The 12,631-nt window shown below is 37.4% G+C and overlaps 2 protein-coding genes across 4 annotated transcripts; one reads left to right on the top strand and one right to left on the bottom strand.

Annotated features, from left to right (window-relative positions):
- Window positions 1–3,445: 3,445 nt before the first annotated feature.
- LOC112706519 (phosphatidylinositol/phosphatidylcholine transfer protein SFH9) lies at window positions 3,446–7,291 on the top strand. 3 transcript variants are annotated; one of them, XM_025757869.3, is made up of 12 exons: window positions 3,531–3,718; window positions 3,819–4,093; window positions 4,187–4,215; window positions 4,832–4,915; window positions 5,017–5,070; window positions 5,304–5,381; window positions 5,566–5,619; window positions 5,748–5,807; window positions 5,899–5,994; window positions 6,348–6,449; window positions 6,573–6,653; window positions 6,739–7,291. In XM_025757869.3, exons 2-12 carry the CDS (start codon window positions 4,039–4,041, stop codon window positions 7,048–7,050), a joined length of 1,005 nt encoding a protein of 334 aa, XP_025613654.1. In that variant the 5' UTR covers window positions 3,531–3,718; window positions 3,819–4,038; the 3' UTR covers window positions 7,051–7,291. The 3 variants fall into 3 exon arrangements, with proteins under 3 accessions (XP_072057907.1, XP_025613654.1, XP_072057919.1); XM_072201806.1 differs by having other exon boundaries at window positions 3,446–4,093; XM_072201818.1 differs by lacking the exons at window positions 3,531–3,718; window positions 3,819–4,093; window positions 4,187–4,215 and adding an exon at window positions 4,518–4,578.
- Window positions 7,292–7,850: 559 nt separating this feature from the next.
- On the bottom strand, window positions 7,851–11,066 carry LOC112706511 (WEB family protein At5g55860). Its single transcript, XM_025757859.3, has 3 exons — window positions 10,210–11,066; window positions 9,875–10,055; window positions 7,851–9,708 (listed from the first exon to the last, which is right to left on the bottom strand). The coding sequence occupies exons 2-3, from the start codon at window positions 10,031–10,033 to the stop codon at window positions 8,089–8,091; spliced, it is 1,779 nt and encodes a 592-aa protein (XP_025613644.1). The 5' UTR covers window positions 10,034–10,055; window positions 10,210–11,066; the 3' UTR covers window positions 7,851–8,088.
- Between the last annotated feature and the right edge of the window lie 1,565 nt (window positions 11,067–12,631).

Raw genomic sequence — 12,631 nt, 5'->3', positions numbered from 1 at the left:
CTAAAAGGCATAAGGATACCCCAGGGACACATTATTATGGAACAGACTCCATTTGCTTCACACGTACTTCAGGTCTATTTACCAAAACACTTTGATAAGCTAACTAACTTGAAGTCCAAATGGAAGTCAGATCCTCAGGAGTATATAGATATATTTGAAGTAAGAATGAATCTGGAAGGGATCGGAAATGCCATTAGATGTAAAGCTTTTCCTGTCACACTATCTGGACCAACCATGGGATGGTTCAATACTCTTCCTTCCGATTTTATATCATCGTTTGATGATGTGAAGATAAAGTTTCTAGCACACTTCACGACTAGGAGGACTCAAGCTAAACACTCGATCTCATTACTTGGTATGGAATAGAGAATGGGTGAAAGCATTTGGGATTATTTGGATCGCTTTAATAAGACTTTACTAGAAGTCAACACACGAACTCCTGAGGTTGTGTGTTTGTTCCTAGTTGCAGGCTTGTTAGAAGGGAATTTTTGGAGACACTTGAATTTCAGGAATGTAAAATCTATGGAAGAAATCTATCATATCGCCTTAAAGTATATGAGGGATGAAGATGTCTCGAAAGTGATTGTGACCAAGAGGAAAAACCTCACTCCATCACCTAATAAGGTCAGGACGTCGGGATAAGCTACACCTCCAAAACCGTCAACCCCGTGAGTTGGAAAGTTTTTAAACTATACTCCGTTGGTGGCCTCATTAGTGGAAGTTTATCAGCAAGTGTCTCACAGGGGTATCCTCCCTAAAGCAAGACAAATACGATTAAAGGCTTCTTTGAATAAGTCACAATATTGTGACTATCATAAATCCTATAGTCATCAAACTAAAGATTGCATCTATTTAAAGGATACATTGAAACAAGCAATTCAAGATGGAAAACTTTCCAAATTTGTTCAACACGTTAGGTCGCTCAGACGGCAAAATGATTATGAAGACCAAAATATGCAGAAATGGATTACCTAAATCTAAGAATGCCATTAAAAGATATGTTAAAGCAGTAAATTCGGAGGTCCTAGAAGTAAACAGCATCCCTACTGTACAATTCACATCGGATGATTTTCAGTTCACCATATCAGATGATGATGAGCCATTAGTAATTACTGGAAAATTAGCAAATTACATTGTAAGAAGAATCCTAGTAGACACTGGGGCAGATTCGAATTTGCTTTTTAGAAACACTTTTGATGCATTGGGGTTGAAGGACTAGCACTTGAAGTCATACCTTCCTGGGATAGTGGGATTAAGAGATCACTACATCAAGCTTCATGGGGCTATTGATCTCCTATTTACCGTAGGGGAAGGTCCAAATGTTAAAGTGGTTCCAGAAGAATTTGTCGTTCAGAAGGATTCAACAACTTATAATCTGATCCTCGAAAAGAAGACGTTGAATTATTTGTCTGCGTTTATTTTAACAAAATTCCTAGTCATGAAGTATATAACCTCAGAAGGTCGGGTGGCAACTATTCAACGAGATTGGGTAGCCGCCATGAAGTGCAATAAAGCGAGTTTGTCCTTGAGAGACAAAGCTAAGGATTCTACTGGCGTATTTCTTGTTAATATGGACTCCCAAATTCAAGAGAAGTTGAGACCAAAGCCCAATGGGAATTTGGAAAAGTTTCATATTGGAGATGTTGTATAAAGATACACCAAAATTAATAAGGATCTACTTTATCCCCTGAAGTCGAAACTTTAGGGTTTCTTGAGAGGTAATGTAAATTTATTTGCATGAGAACCTTTTGATATGTGCGGGATAGATCCCACATTCATGTCCCACCAACTTGCTATTGATTCTACATTTAAGTCTGTTGCGCAACAACGTCGAATGATGTCGTCTGACCTAGCTTTCGAGGTCAAGAAACAGGTTCAAGAGTTGTTGGATGCTGGATTTATCAGAGAATTAACTTATTCTACGTGGTTGCCTAATATATATAACATGATAAATTCTATCTCAGGATATCATATACTCAGTTTCTTAGATGCTTATATTGGGTATAATCAGATACTTATGCATAAACCTGATGAAGATAAAACCTCTTTTATTATCCCAAAAGAGATTTACTAATACCGTAATACTTTTTAGTTTGAAAAAAATAGAGGCCACTTATTAGGGATTGATGGCTAAAGTGTTCAAGCAGCGAATTGGAAAGAACATAGAAGTCTATATTGACAACATGTTGATAAAAACTAAAGAAGACTCCGATTTGATTACTGATTTAAAGAAATCTCTTGCTTCCAACTTTACAAGATGAGGTTGAACCTAGCGAAATGCATTTTTGGAGTTTGGAGAGGTAAATTTTTAGGCTTTATGGTAACTCAAAGGGAAATAAAAGCTCATTCTAAGAAGTATTAGGCTATACCCGACATATCAAGTCCTTAGAGCCTTAAAGATGTTTAGAGCTAACAGGTTGGTTAGTCGCTTTATCAAGATTTTTGGGTACTTCTACTGTAAAAACGAAGCCGTTTTTTAATTTAATGAAAAAGGCATAGATTTTACTTGGACAGAGGAGTGTGAGACTGCCTTCCAATATTTTAAACAATTATTATCGTCTCCTCCTATCTTAGAGGAACTAGAACCTGAAAACCCATTTTATTTGTATTTGTCTGTGATTGAGGAAACTATAGCTTCCACTTTAGTATTGGAAAACGAGGGTAAACAGTAAACACCAATGGCCTGTCTATTTTATAAGTAAGGTTCTTCAATTCCATGAATTAAGATATTCAAAATTAGAAAAATTGGCTTTTGGTTTGATTACGTCGGTGCGTCACTTATGTCAATATTTTCAAAGTTATTTAATTATAGTACGAATCGATAAGCCGATTTGAAAGGTTTTGCAAAAGCCAGATTTGACAGGTCGAATGTTGAGTTAGTCCATAGAGTTATCCTAATTTGATATATAATATAAATCACGTTCTGCTATCAAAGATCAAACAATGATAGATTTTTTTTTACCGAAACAACAAGTTAAAGGATATTATTAACATTTAACGAGAATACTACGTTACGAGCTAAAGAATATATCACAAGGAAAAGAAAACGTCAAAACCTCTTTAAGTCACCATATTATGATAGTAACAAATAGATATCGAAGACAATAAATATCTAATAACGTCGAACCGAAAAAACGATATAAAAAAAAAGAGAAAACTTAACAAGTAGATATTTATCTATTTTACCACTTAAGAACACTATTAACTTAAGTATTAAAGTGTTTTTACAGACCTAAAAATAATATTGTGCCAATTAAAATTTCCAAAACTCATAAATTCATAACTTTGATTCAGATACGAATAAAGATATATATCATTATTAAATTTTATGTGATAAATTAATAAAAAATTATCACCATTTAGGCATTTATTATTGTAAATGGCCAAATTAAAAATTTTTTTTCTTCGGACACTAATTATCCGAAATCAAAATCTTCCGCGACGTGGCTGGGACTTTATTCAAGAATTAAAGATACTTTGGGTTCCTGCATTATGCTGAAAAGTCTTCTGATACTTTAGATTCGGAAGCTTCCCTTTTTTCTGCATCTTTATTTCTAACATATAATAGTAGTAAGGGAAAAATAAACATCAACCATGCCACTAATCACGAGAACATTCAATCCAGAGAGAGAGAGTGTGTGTGTTTTGAATTAACTATTCTCTCAAGAAGATTCAATTTATCAAATGTAAATTTAATTCACAGAGAATTTGTTTCCAGGTGAGAGCGGGGTTAGGTTAGGCCCGCCATTCTTGAATCTTGAGTTTTGACTCTCCTCTCTTTAATTATATATATAATGCACCCTCCTTTTCTTCATTAGACCTTTCTCTCCGTGTGTGTGTCTCTCCGTTCTTCAAATTTCTCGTTAGCGGTATCAGTAACATTGAAGGAAATTAGCAAATTAAAGTGCGAAAAAAAACTGAACCTAAGCAAGCTGCAACAAAGGCTTATCCCCAATTGAATTGGGTTTGTGTTGTGTTCACATTCACGACACCAGTTTCTGGGCTTGTTGGCTCTTCATTCATTCTCAGCACAAGAAAATGGGGCTTGTTCCTGAGGAAGCCGTCAAAGAGTTGCAAGCATCAATGGATCAAGGTTTCTCCTTTACCTCTCTTTCTTCCTTTTCTTCTCATTATGGGCTCCTCACTTGTTTTCTCTTTTGCTGAACTTCATTCCCAACAATGGCAGTTGAGGAGCCATTGAAGAAAACATTCCAGGTTAGCATTTCTCCTATTTTCCTTCTGCTTTCGTTCTTCATCCTTTCTTTCTTCCTTCCTTTCTTTCTGCTCTAACCGATCGGTTCCAAATTCTTCAAGTCAAATTCATTCCTTGACTTTTTGACCTTTCAACTTTTCTCCCGACCACAGTTATTGACTTTGAATTAAAATCACTTCCTGGGTTTTGCTACTAGGAAACTATGCTGATTTTGACAGTTTATATATTGTTTTTTTTTTAATCTGCATTAATTTTTGTGTTCTTGTATCGCCTGTTAGAAAGCTCGCTGCTTTGTAGGTTTTGTGAGATAATGGGTTCTCTTTACATAGCTTGAGTCCCTGAAAGTGAAATCTTTGTCTTTGCTGGTGATTTGAATATTTGGCACACTATGTAAAATGTTTCAATTTTTAAGTATCTATAGTCTTTCTTGTGTTTCACACTTTCACTCAGTTTCTTAGTTATATACTGATGAACACAAGAGTAATAATTTCTGTCTATATTAGTATTGACTAAAAGTTGGCTGAAAAAGCTAATAACTCTTCCTTCTAAATTCGATATAATACATTTGTTCCTTCTCCTTTTCTCTCTCTCATTGATTTTACTTGCTTTCATGGATAGAATGTTCATCAAGGATATGTCACTCAAACTCTAGTGCGATTTTTAAAAGCAAGAGAGTGGAATCCTTCCAAGGCCCATAAAATGGTAAGATAGTGCAAGTGTCCTTTTTGTTTAATCTTTTGCTTGCTAATATCTTCTTCACTGTAAGTTAAAACTAAGTAACATGATGTTGTACTGTGTTTCAGTTGGTTGATTGTTTAAACTGGAGAGTTCAAAATGATATTGACAACATCTTATCTGTAAGTTCATATTATGTTGTATCTCTAACACAATAGTTTATATATATATATATATATATATATATATATATATATATATTCTTTTTTTTTCCAAGTTCAATGCTTGATTGAATGAGGTTTGTTTCCTGCTATCCTTTTTTTTTTTTTTTTTGCTAAGTATACAGTGTGTCTCATTAGTACTGTATTGGTTTTTTCTTTTTCATCACATAAATCTTTTTGGTGATTCTTTTCAGAGACCAATTATTCCTCCTGATTTATACAGAGCAGTGCGTGATTCACAACTCATAGGTTTGTCAGGGTACTCAAGAGAGGTACTCATTCTCAAACATATTCTTTTTCTCATTCCATTTCATCATAGTTGTGCTTCAAAACAGAAAGCAACCTGACATTATTGCAATTGTTAGTGAAACATTGGTTTTATGACCACATACTTACATTTATGTTGATTAAATAATATTGTTTAGTTGACTTATTTCCCTGTTTATTTTCCTCTAGGGTCTTCCTGTCTTCGCAATTGGTGCTGGGCTTAGCACATTAGATAAAGCATCTGTAAGTTTAATTATTAGAAGAAAAGAAAAAGGACACTGCTTTATTTTTTGGGGTACAGTATACATTAATCTTCAGGCTTTTGATTCCAATCTCTTCTGGCATTATTTTGTATGTTTGTTTGAGTGCAGGTTCATTATTATGTGCAGTCTCACATTCAAATTAATGAATATCGTGATCGAGTAATCTTGGTGAGCAGTAGTCTTTGGAATACTCTTCTGTTAACCAGTTATTAGTTATAGGAGACTTTCTTCCTTTTTGTTTTGACACATATGGCTGCAGCCTTCTGCGTCGAAGAAGCATGGGCGGCCTATTACCAAATGTATAAAGGTTTTAGATATGACAGGATTGAAGCTGTCAGCCCTGAACCAGATTAAGGTACTTATTTAGTTCATATGGCCACTTGATCCAGCAAGACTAGCATGCCCATGATTAATTATGCACTGAATTTATTTATGTTCCTTCTTGAAGTTATATATGGATTGTGAATAGAATGGCTTGTGAAGAATTGGTATGCTGGAGAAGTTTGTGCTCATATAAAAATGGTTGTTATCAGATCAGGATTAGTAACTTGTAGTATATCTGAAAGTGCTTAACATGCACAAAATTTTGTTCCAGATTGGAGTCTTTGCTCATTGCTTTATGAAAAATGACATAATGAAGTTTCTTCCCTCCTCCCTTCCCTGAGTTTAATGGCTATATATCTTGCTGACTTGTTTATGCTGTTGCAGTTGTTAACTATTATATCATCCATTGATGATCTGAACTACCCCGAGAAGACAGAAACTTATTACGTTGTAAATACCCCATACATATTTTCAGCTTGTTGGAAGGTAAGAAGACATTATTCTCTACAACTTTGTTTCCTGTGCGAAATTGCTACTTTAAATGGCAGTTGCTTTCTGCTGAGCACCTATTGAGACACCAGCATGATGTTAAACACTTAGCATTAGCAGGTTGTGAAGCCACTTTTACAAGAGAGGACAAAAAGAAAAGTGCAGGTGTTACCAGGCTGTGGGCGAGAGGAGTTGTTGAAGGTAGAGACAGTCTTGGTTATGTGGTTTCCGCATTCTTTTTTCTACGTTGCCTAATTGAATCTAATAAAGAAAACTTGGTATGTAGATCATGGATTACTCATCTCTGCCACACTTCTGCAAAAAAGAAGGCTCTGGATCATCCAAGCATTCAGGGAGAGGAAGTGAAAATTGCTATTCCTTGGATCACCCCTTTCACCAACAGCTCTACAGTTACATCAATCAGCAAGCCAGACTCCGTGAATCTGTTGAACCCATCAAGCAGGGATCCTTTCATGTAGATTTTCCGGAGCCGCCGGCCGAAGGTGAAGAAGCATCAATTGCCAAGACTTTAGAGTCAGAGTTACAGAAGTTTCATAATGGCAATGGAGTTTCAGACCTCAAAATCAATGATGACTAATACTTGCGTTCAGGATTTGCATTGATGAGTTAACATCTAAGGCTTTGTTGAATCTCTTGATCATCTGATCTTTGACAGTACTACTAATCATCCATATTTTTTGTTTGTTTTAGAAATTCAGAGGTAGTAGCCAGATTAGATATATCATTTGTCCATTTCTTTGCAGATATAATATATTAAATTGAAAGTATTGTATAGAGAAATAAGTAGGAATAAAAATACATTCTTATTTGTGGCTAAAGTATTGTTGTTTACATAATACTTTACTATTAATGTTAGTCTCAGAATATAATCAATTCATCACATCCAATTCATTTATGCGCCAGTGTTTTGTTTCCCATTCGTTATTACAATATAAAATAATCATGTCCTTTGTCCTCGTTAATTAAAAAGGCTCTTGAATTGATAGACATGACATTCCTAATTTAAGCACAGCAGTGAAGTGTAGTTTAAACAAAGCTAGTGGAGTGAGTTTGATTGTTATTGTGTTAAAATATGAAGTGCTAGATTTATATTTCATACAAGAATTTCTCCAATGAGAATGTTTGATGCTCAAGCCTCCTAATGTCTCAATATATATTAGGCGAGTTGATTTGGTTTTAGAAGCATTCTAAGAATCCTGATTATTTGGTACGACTAGATTGTGAATTTGTGATGTTGATGATGTTTTGTTACTTCCTGAAATAACACATGGTACTTTTAACCATCGTTGACTTTGCAAAAGTCTACATAATGTGCAGTAAGGAACGATAGACAACTATGTCTACATTTTAAGTTTACCTGACTGAAGAGGCAGAAACTTTACTTTAAAGTTATCACCTAGGAGCAAGAGTATGTATACAATGATAATTGGCATTTTTTGCACAATGTTCTTTCAATGAAAAAATGGAAGCCTTAAATGTTTCCAAGCGTACTATGAGAGATGCTGATACATAAAGTGAGTGGTGTTTCACTGCAAGGAGTGTTCCTTTGTTATAATGAATGAATGAAAGAATGAGTCAATCAACCTCACAAGCATCTGTTGGTGGATTTCACTTTCTAGATGCTAAGTGACACTGATCTTGAAGAGCTCTCTGAGAAATCCATCATCTTGGAGGAAACATCTGATTTTTGCTTTTGTTGGCGCCACCTCATTAGTTCATTCTCAAATGCCTCCTTTGCAGAATCCGCCATCTCTGCATGCCACAAAGCCATTTCTGTTGCAGCCTTTATCTCCTGAATTGCTTTCAGATTAGCTTGCACCTTCATCTCCACTTCATTCTTCCTCATGCAAATTGCTTGTAACTCAGCCTTGGCAGCTGCCTCTTTCTCATGAACCAAATCTTCACACTTCTTGATTTTTTCATTCATTGTTTCATACTCATTCTTTGACAATTTGATCCTAGCACCGGTTTTCGAGTTTGTGACTCTGGCTTGCACTTCAGCCAGATGCTCCATCTCCACAAGGGCTCTTTGTTCTGATGCTTTTGCTTCCTTAGCCTCCTTCATAGCAATTTGGAGCTTAATCCCTTGCTCTTCAGACACTGCCCGGGAATTTTCAGCCTCCTGCTTCAGCTCTTGAGCCTTTCTGCTCATCTCTTCAGCTTCTCTCTTCGCTTCGTCTGCCTCCTTTTTTAGTTTCCGGATTTGCAGACTCTGCTCGTAATAGGTTTCAGCTTCCTTCTCCTCCTCAGAACCAGGCTTAGGCTTTGCCATTGCCATGCTCCCTTGCAGTTCTTCAGCAAGGGAAGAAGCAAGATCTGCTGCTGCCTGTTCCTTCTCCCTCACTTCATCCTGCTCCTTCTTCACATGTTTTAGTTCTTGCCTCAGAGTATACACAAGGTTCTTGAGGGAGTTTTCTTCTGCAACAATGTCCTGCAGTGTCTTTGTTGCTTCTTTGAGCTCTGCAGTTACAATTCTCACAGTTTCCATCTCAGAAGCATGGATCTTTCTCATCTGCTCGTGAAGAGCCTCAATCTCTGCACTTGCTTCAGCAAGTTTGGCATCTAGACTCTTCACTAGCTCTGGATCATACTGGCTTTTTAAGGCCTGCAATTTTTCCAATGCTCCTTCCTTAGCACTTCTGTAGAAGCCTAGTTGGGCTTCTCTTTGTCCTGTGACATTTGATTGCTGTTCTTCTTGTTCTGCTGCTTCAGATGAAAGCTTCATTTGCTCAATTGATGCTCTCACCTTCATGTTTGCGATTTCACTCGAGAGTTCGCTGATCCTTTCGGAGTTGAGTTTTGCCGAACGCTGAGCGTCTACTGCTGCCTGCAGTGCTGCCAGCTTTGCCTCCAAAGCTGCATCAAAATCTTGCCTGATCTTGGTGAGGTCTTGCTTAGAAGCATCTAGTTCATTTATGGTTACCGTGTACTTCTTCCTTGCATTTTCCACTTCACGTTTCCATGCCTCAAATCCTATGGCTTTTACGGACAGCGACTTTAGCGACTTCTCGAGTTGTTTTCCCTGATTCTGCACAGCCTGAGCAGCGTTGATCACCGATTGCTTGGATTCTCTCATGTTGGACAGCTTTCTTGTCAAATTCTTGAGTGTCATCCTTGCCTTCTCAAGGTCGGACAGCGCTTTCGCTTTCGCCGTCTCGGCATTGTCCAGCTGCTTCTTTATCTTGCTCAACTCTTTTTGTGCCAAGACAAGCTGTGTCTCCTTCTCAAACACATTCTGCAACCATAAAACAAGAGCCAAACAATATATCTATAAATATATATTCCTTATTCAACATCCATCATCTAGATTGTGAGTTTGTAAAGTTGCCTACAGATCCAAGAACATTGCATATCATTTATCTATGTAATGATTGAATTTTGGTATCTTAATTGATGAATACCTCTGAAGATCTTCTCTTGATAGAAAATCTGTCCTTATGGAAGGCTACTTCTCCAAACAAACTAACAGCAGCTTTGACGGATTGGAACGGAGCCGTTGTGTCAATCTCTCCCACCTCTCCTCTTGGAGAAGCTGCCTTCCTTGTGTACCCGGCGTGCATTTTCTTTGATCCTTCTAATTACCTGCACCACACCACAATTCATATAATATTTTATTGATAACCGTTTCTATGCACACAGATCTTGACATGCATGATATAAAAAATGCACAACAAAATATGCAAGCTTTTCAAACGGCATTTTCTTGTTACTATGTACAAATAATATGATATCTTACGTGAAAGACACAAAGATGATGAAGAAGGCAGAAGAGAGAGAGAGAGAGGGGGGGCCCGGGGAAGGTAGGAACTCAAAAGAACTCCCCAGAAGAAGAGGAAGAGGTTCCTTTGAGCCCAAGCTTTTCCCTCCTATACACGTATGCGAAGGCTTCAGGGACCCTTCCCCTTTGACAATGTGTTTGAATAAATCTGCAGCGACGTACATTTCGCTTTGCCTATTTTGGCTCATCTCACAGACAGGTTTGTGGTCATTACAGGGTGGTGTCAAAATACTATTTTGAAATTTCTCTCCCGGGGTATTTTCGGAATATCATTAGTAAGTATGCCACGCTGGACATAGTGAAACACCACAGGATTAACTTTAACTTTAACTTTAACCTTAATCTTATCCATAACATTATGTATATGATCTGTTACTGTTATTATCGGGATGGGGATTGTCTTTCTCTTTTCAACGAGTGTTTCCAAAGTGTGGTCGATTCTCAACAGGACTTTGTTTTGGCATGGGGTGCATCCAGACGTACTTCTGAAAGAACATACCAAGGGACCAATACCTCTTGTCATCTCTATCCCGATTTCCCACTAAACTCATCTCAATTGGGGATTCAAGGGACCTTATGACAAGAGTGTCATGGATGCCGATATGTTCTTTCTTTCCAATACTGGAACTTCTCATAGATCGGATCAGTTTCATTTCTGATAGGCAGGATCCTCAAGAACGAGGCAAGCCTAGAGCATACGTGAAACTAGTAAGCAAAGATAAGCATATTGGGGACTCAAGATTTCAGAGAGAGATAGATTTAGAGAGTATTCATGGTGAATATCTTACAATGGTTATATTGAAAGATCAAGTTCTGATTTTTACAATGGGAGAGTCCTCTATATATAGAGGCTCTTAGGTAGTGGAGGATAAGAAAGAATCTTATCCATCATTACAACAAGACAAACAACTTTAAGCAAACTACTCAAATACAGACACATGGACTGCACTACTAAGAGATAAGAAGGAATCTTATCTTTGGTCACATCATGACAACTTTATCTCACATCACTTCTTTTTATGATTATAAAAGGACAAACTTACTTTATGTCACACCATATTCTACATGATTATAAAAGACAAAATACCATAATTATTTTTGGACATCATAGTTGTTGCTGGGTCCCATTCTTCACGGACTGTATTTCGTAATGGGCTCATGTTCATCAATGTTATCCACAAGGTTATGTGGTCCTTCTGTGTATTGATTCTCAGTGTCATCATCTTCAATTCCAGCATCCACATATGTAGGGCTTGGCAGTAGTGGATAGACCCTTGATCCTGGTTCTTCATCGTCAATGTTTTCATAGCCATACGTGGTTTGATCTACAAGAGGAGAATTCCATGGGTGTTCATTCTGGTGGAGTGGCGGGGTAGGATAAATCACAGATGAAGCAAGAAAATTGGATTGGAATTCTCTTAATTCTTCTTGTATGGTCCTGGAAGAGGAAGCTTCCTCTTCTGATGGAAGTGAGAGTCCTTCAATGGCTCCTGTGAGAACATCAACATTAGGATTGTTGTGGAAGGTGAGATGTTTGGCCAGATTGTTGAGACAGTGTTTCTCATCTGTTGGCCATATCTTTGAATAACCAACAATGTTAAAGTTATTTCTGGTGTAGAGGATCTCATTACGATAGGCAAATAGCCTTCTTAAGACAAAGGCATAATAAAACCTGTGTTTCAGCCTATCAGGGATGTTCCAAACATCATGATCTGTTAGTGCACTGAAGAGTTTTCCTCTCCAAAAAGGAATAGGTGCAAACATCTTAAGAAGTTTCTCAAGATTTGTTCCTGAGAAGCTCTTGTCACAGAGAAACCTGTACATAGCAATTCCAGGAATTATGATGGCGCAATCATACTGGACAGTGAGCGCCCACATGAACCACAGCATTTCTTCAGGAATTTCACCTTTGATGATGGGTATGATATGATAAGGTGTTTTCGGGTGAAAGTGTTGAGGTTTTGCTGTGATTTGGGTAACAAGGAGGAGCCTGTGTAACCAGTAAAACAGGCATTCTTCAGCTAGGGTCTTGACCTCATCAGCAGTCCTAGGTCGAAGGGAAAAAGGAAAAGGTCCAGGTTCTCTTCTATAGAACTTGTGGTCTTGAGGGCAGTCTGGAAGAGGGAAGGTTGGTGGTGAAGCTCTATCCATGGCTAGGATGTGAAGAACTTTGGGTGGAGGTTCTTTGGTTGGTCTGGAAAGGTAGTCAGCTATGGTGTTGTGGTGTCCTTTGATGTGTCTTACTGTGAATTTATAGCGTGAAAACCAATCTTTCCATCTTAGAAGTTGTGAGTTTGGTAGTATCTTCCCTTTGGTATCCAGCATGGATGGAAAAGACGTATTGTCCATTTCCACAATGAAGTGATATGCACTCAAGTGA

Source organism: Arachis hypogaea, chromosome 1 (genome assembly GCF_003086295.3).
Source record: "Arachis hypogaea cultivar Tifrunner chromosome 1, arahy.Tifrunner.gnm2.J5K5, whole genome shotgun sequence".
NCBI classification, from domain to species: Eukaryota; Viridiplantae; Streptophyta; class Magnoliopsida; order Fabales; family Fabaceae; genus Arachis; species Arachis hypogaea.
The sequence above is the reverse complement of the archived record's forward strand: the minus strand, read 5'-3'. Positions and strand labels throughout refer to the sequence as shown.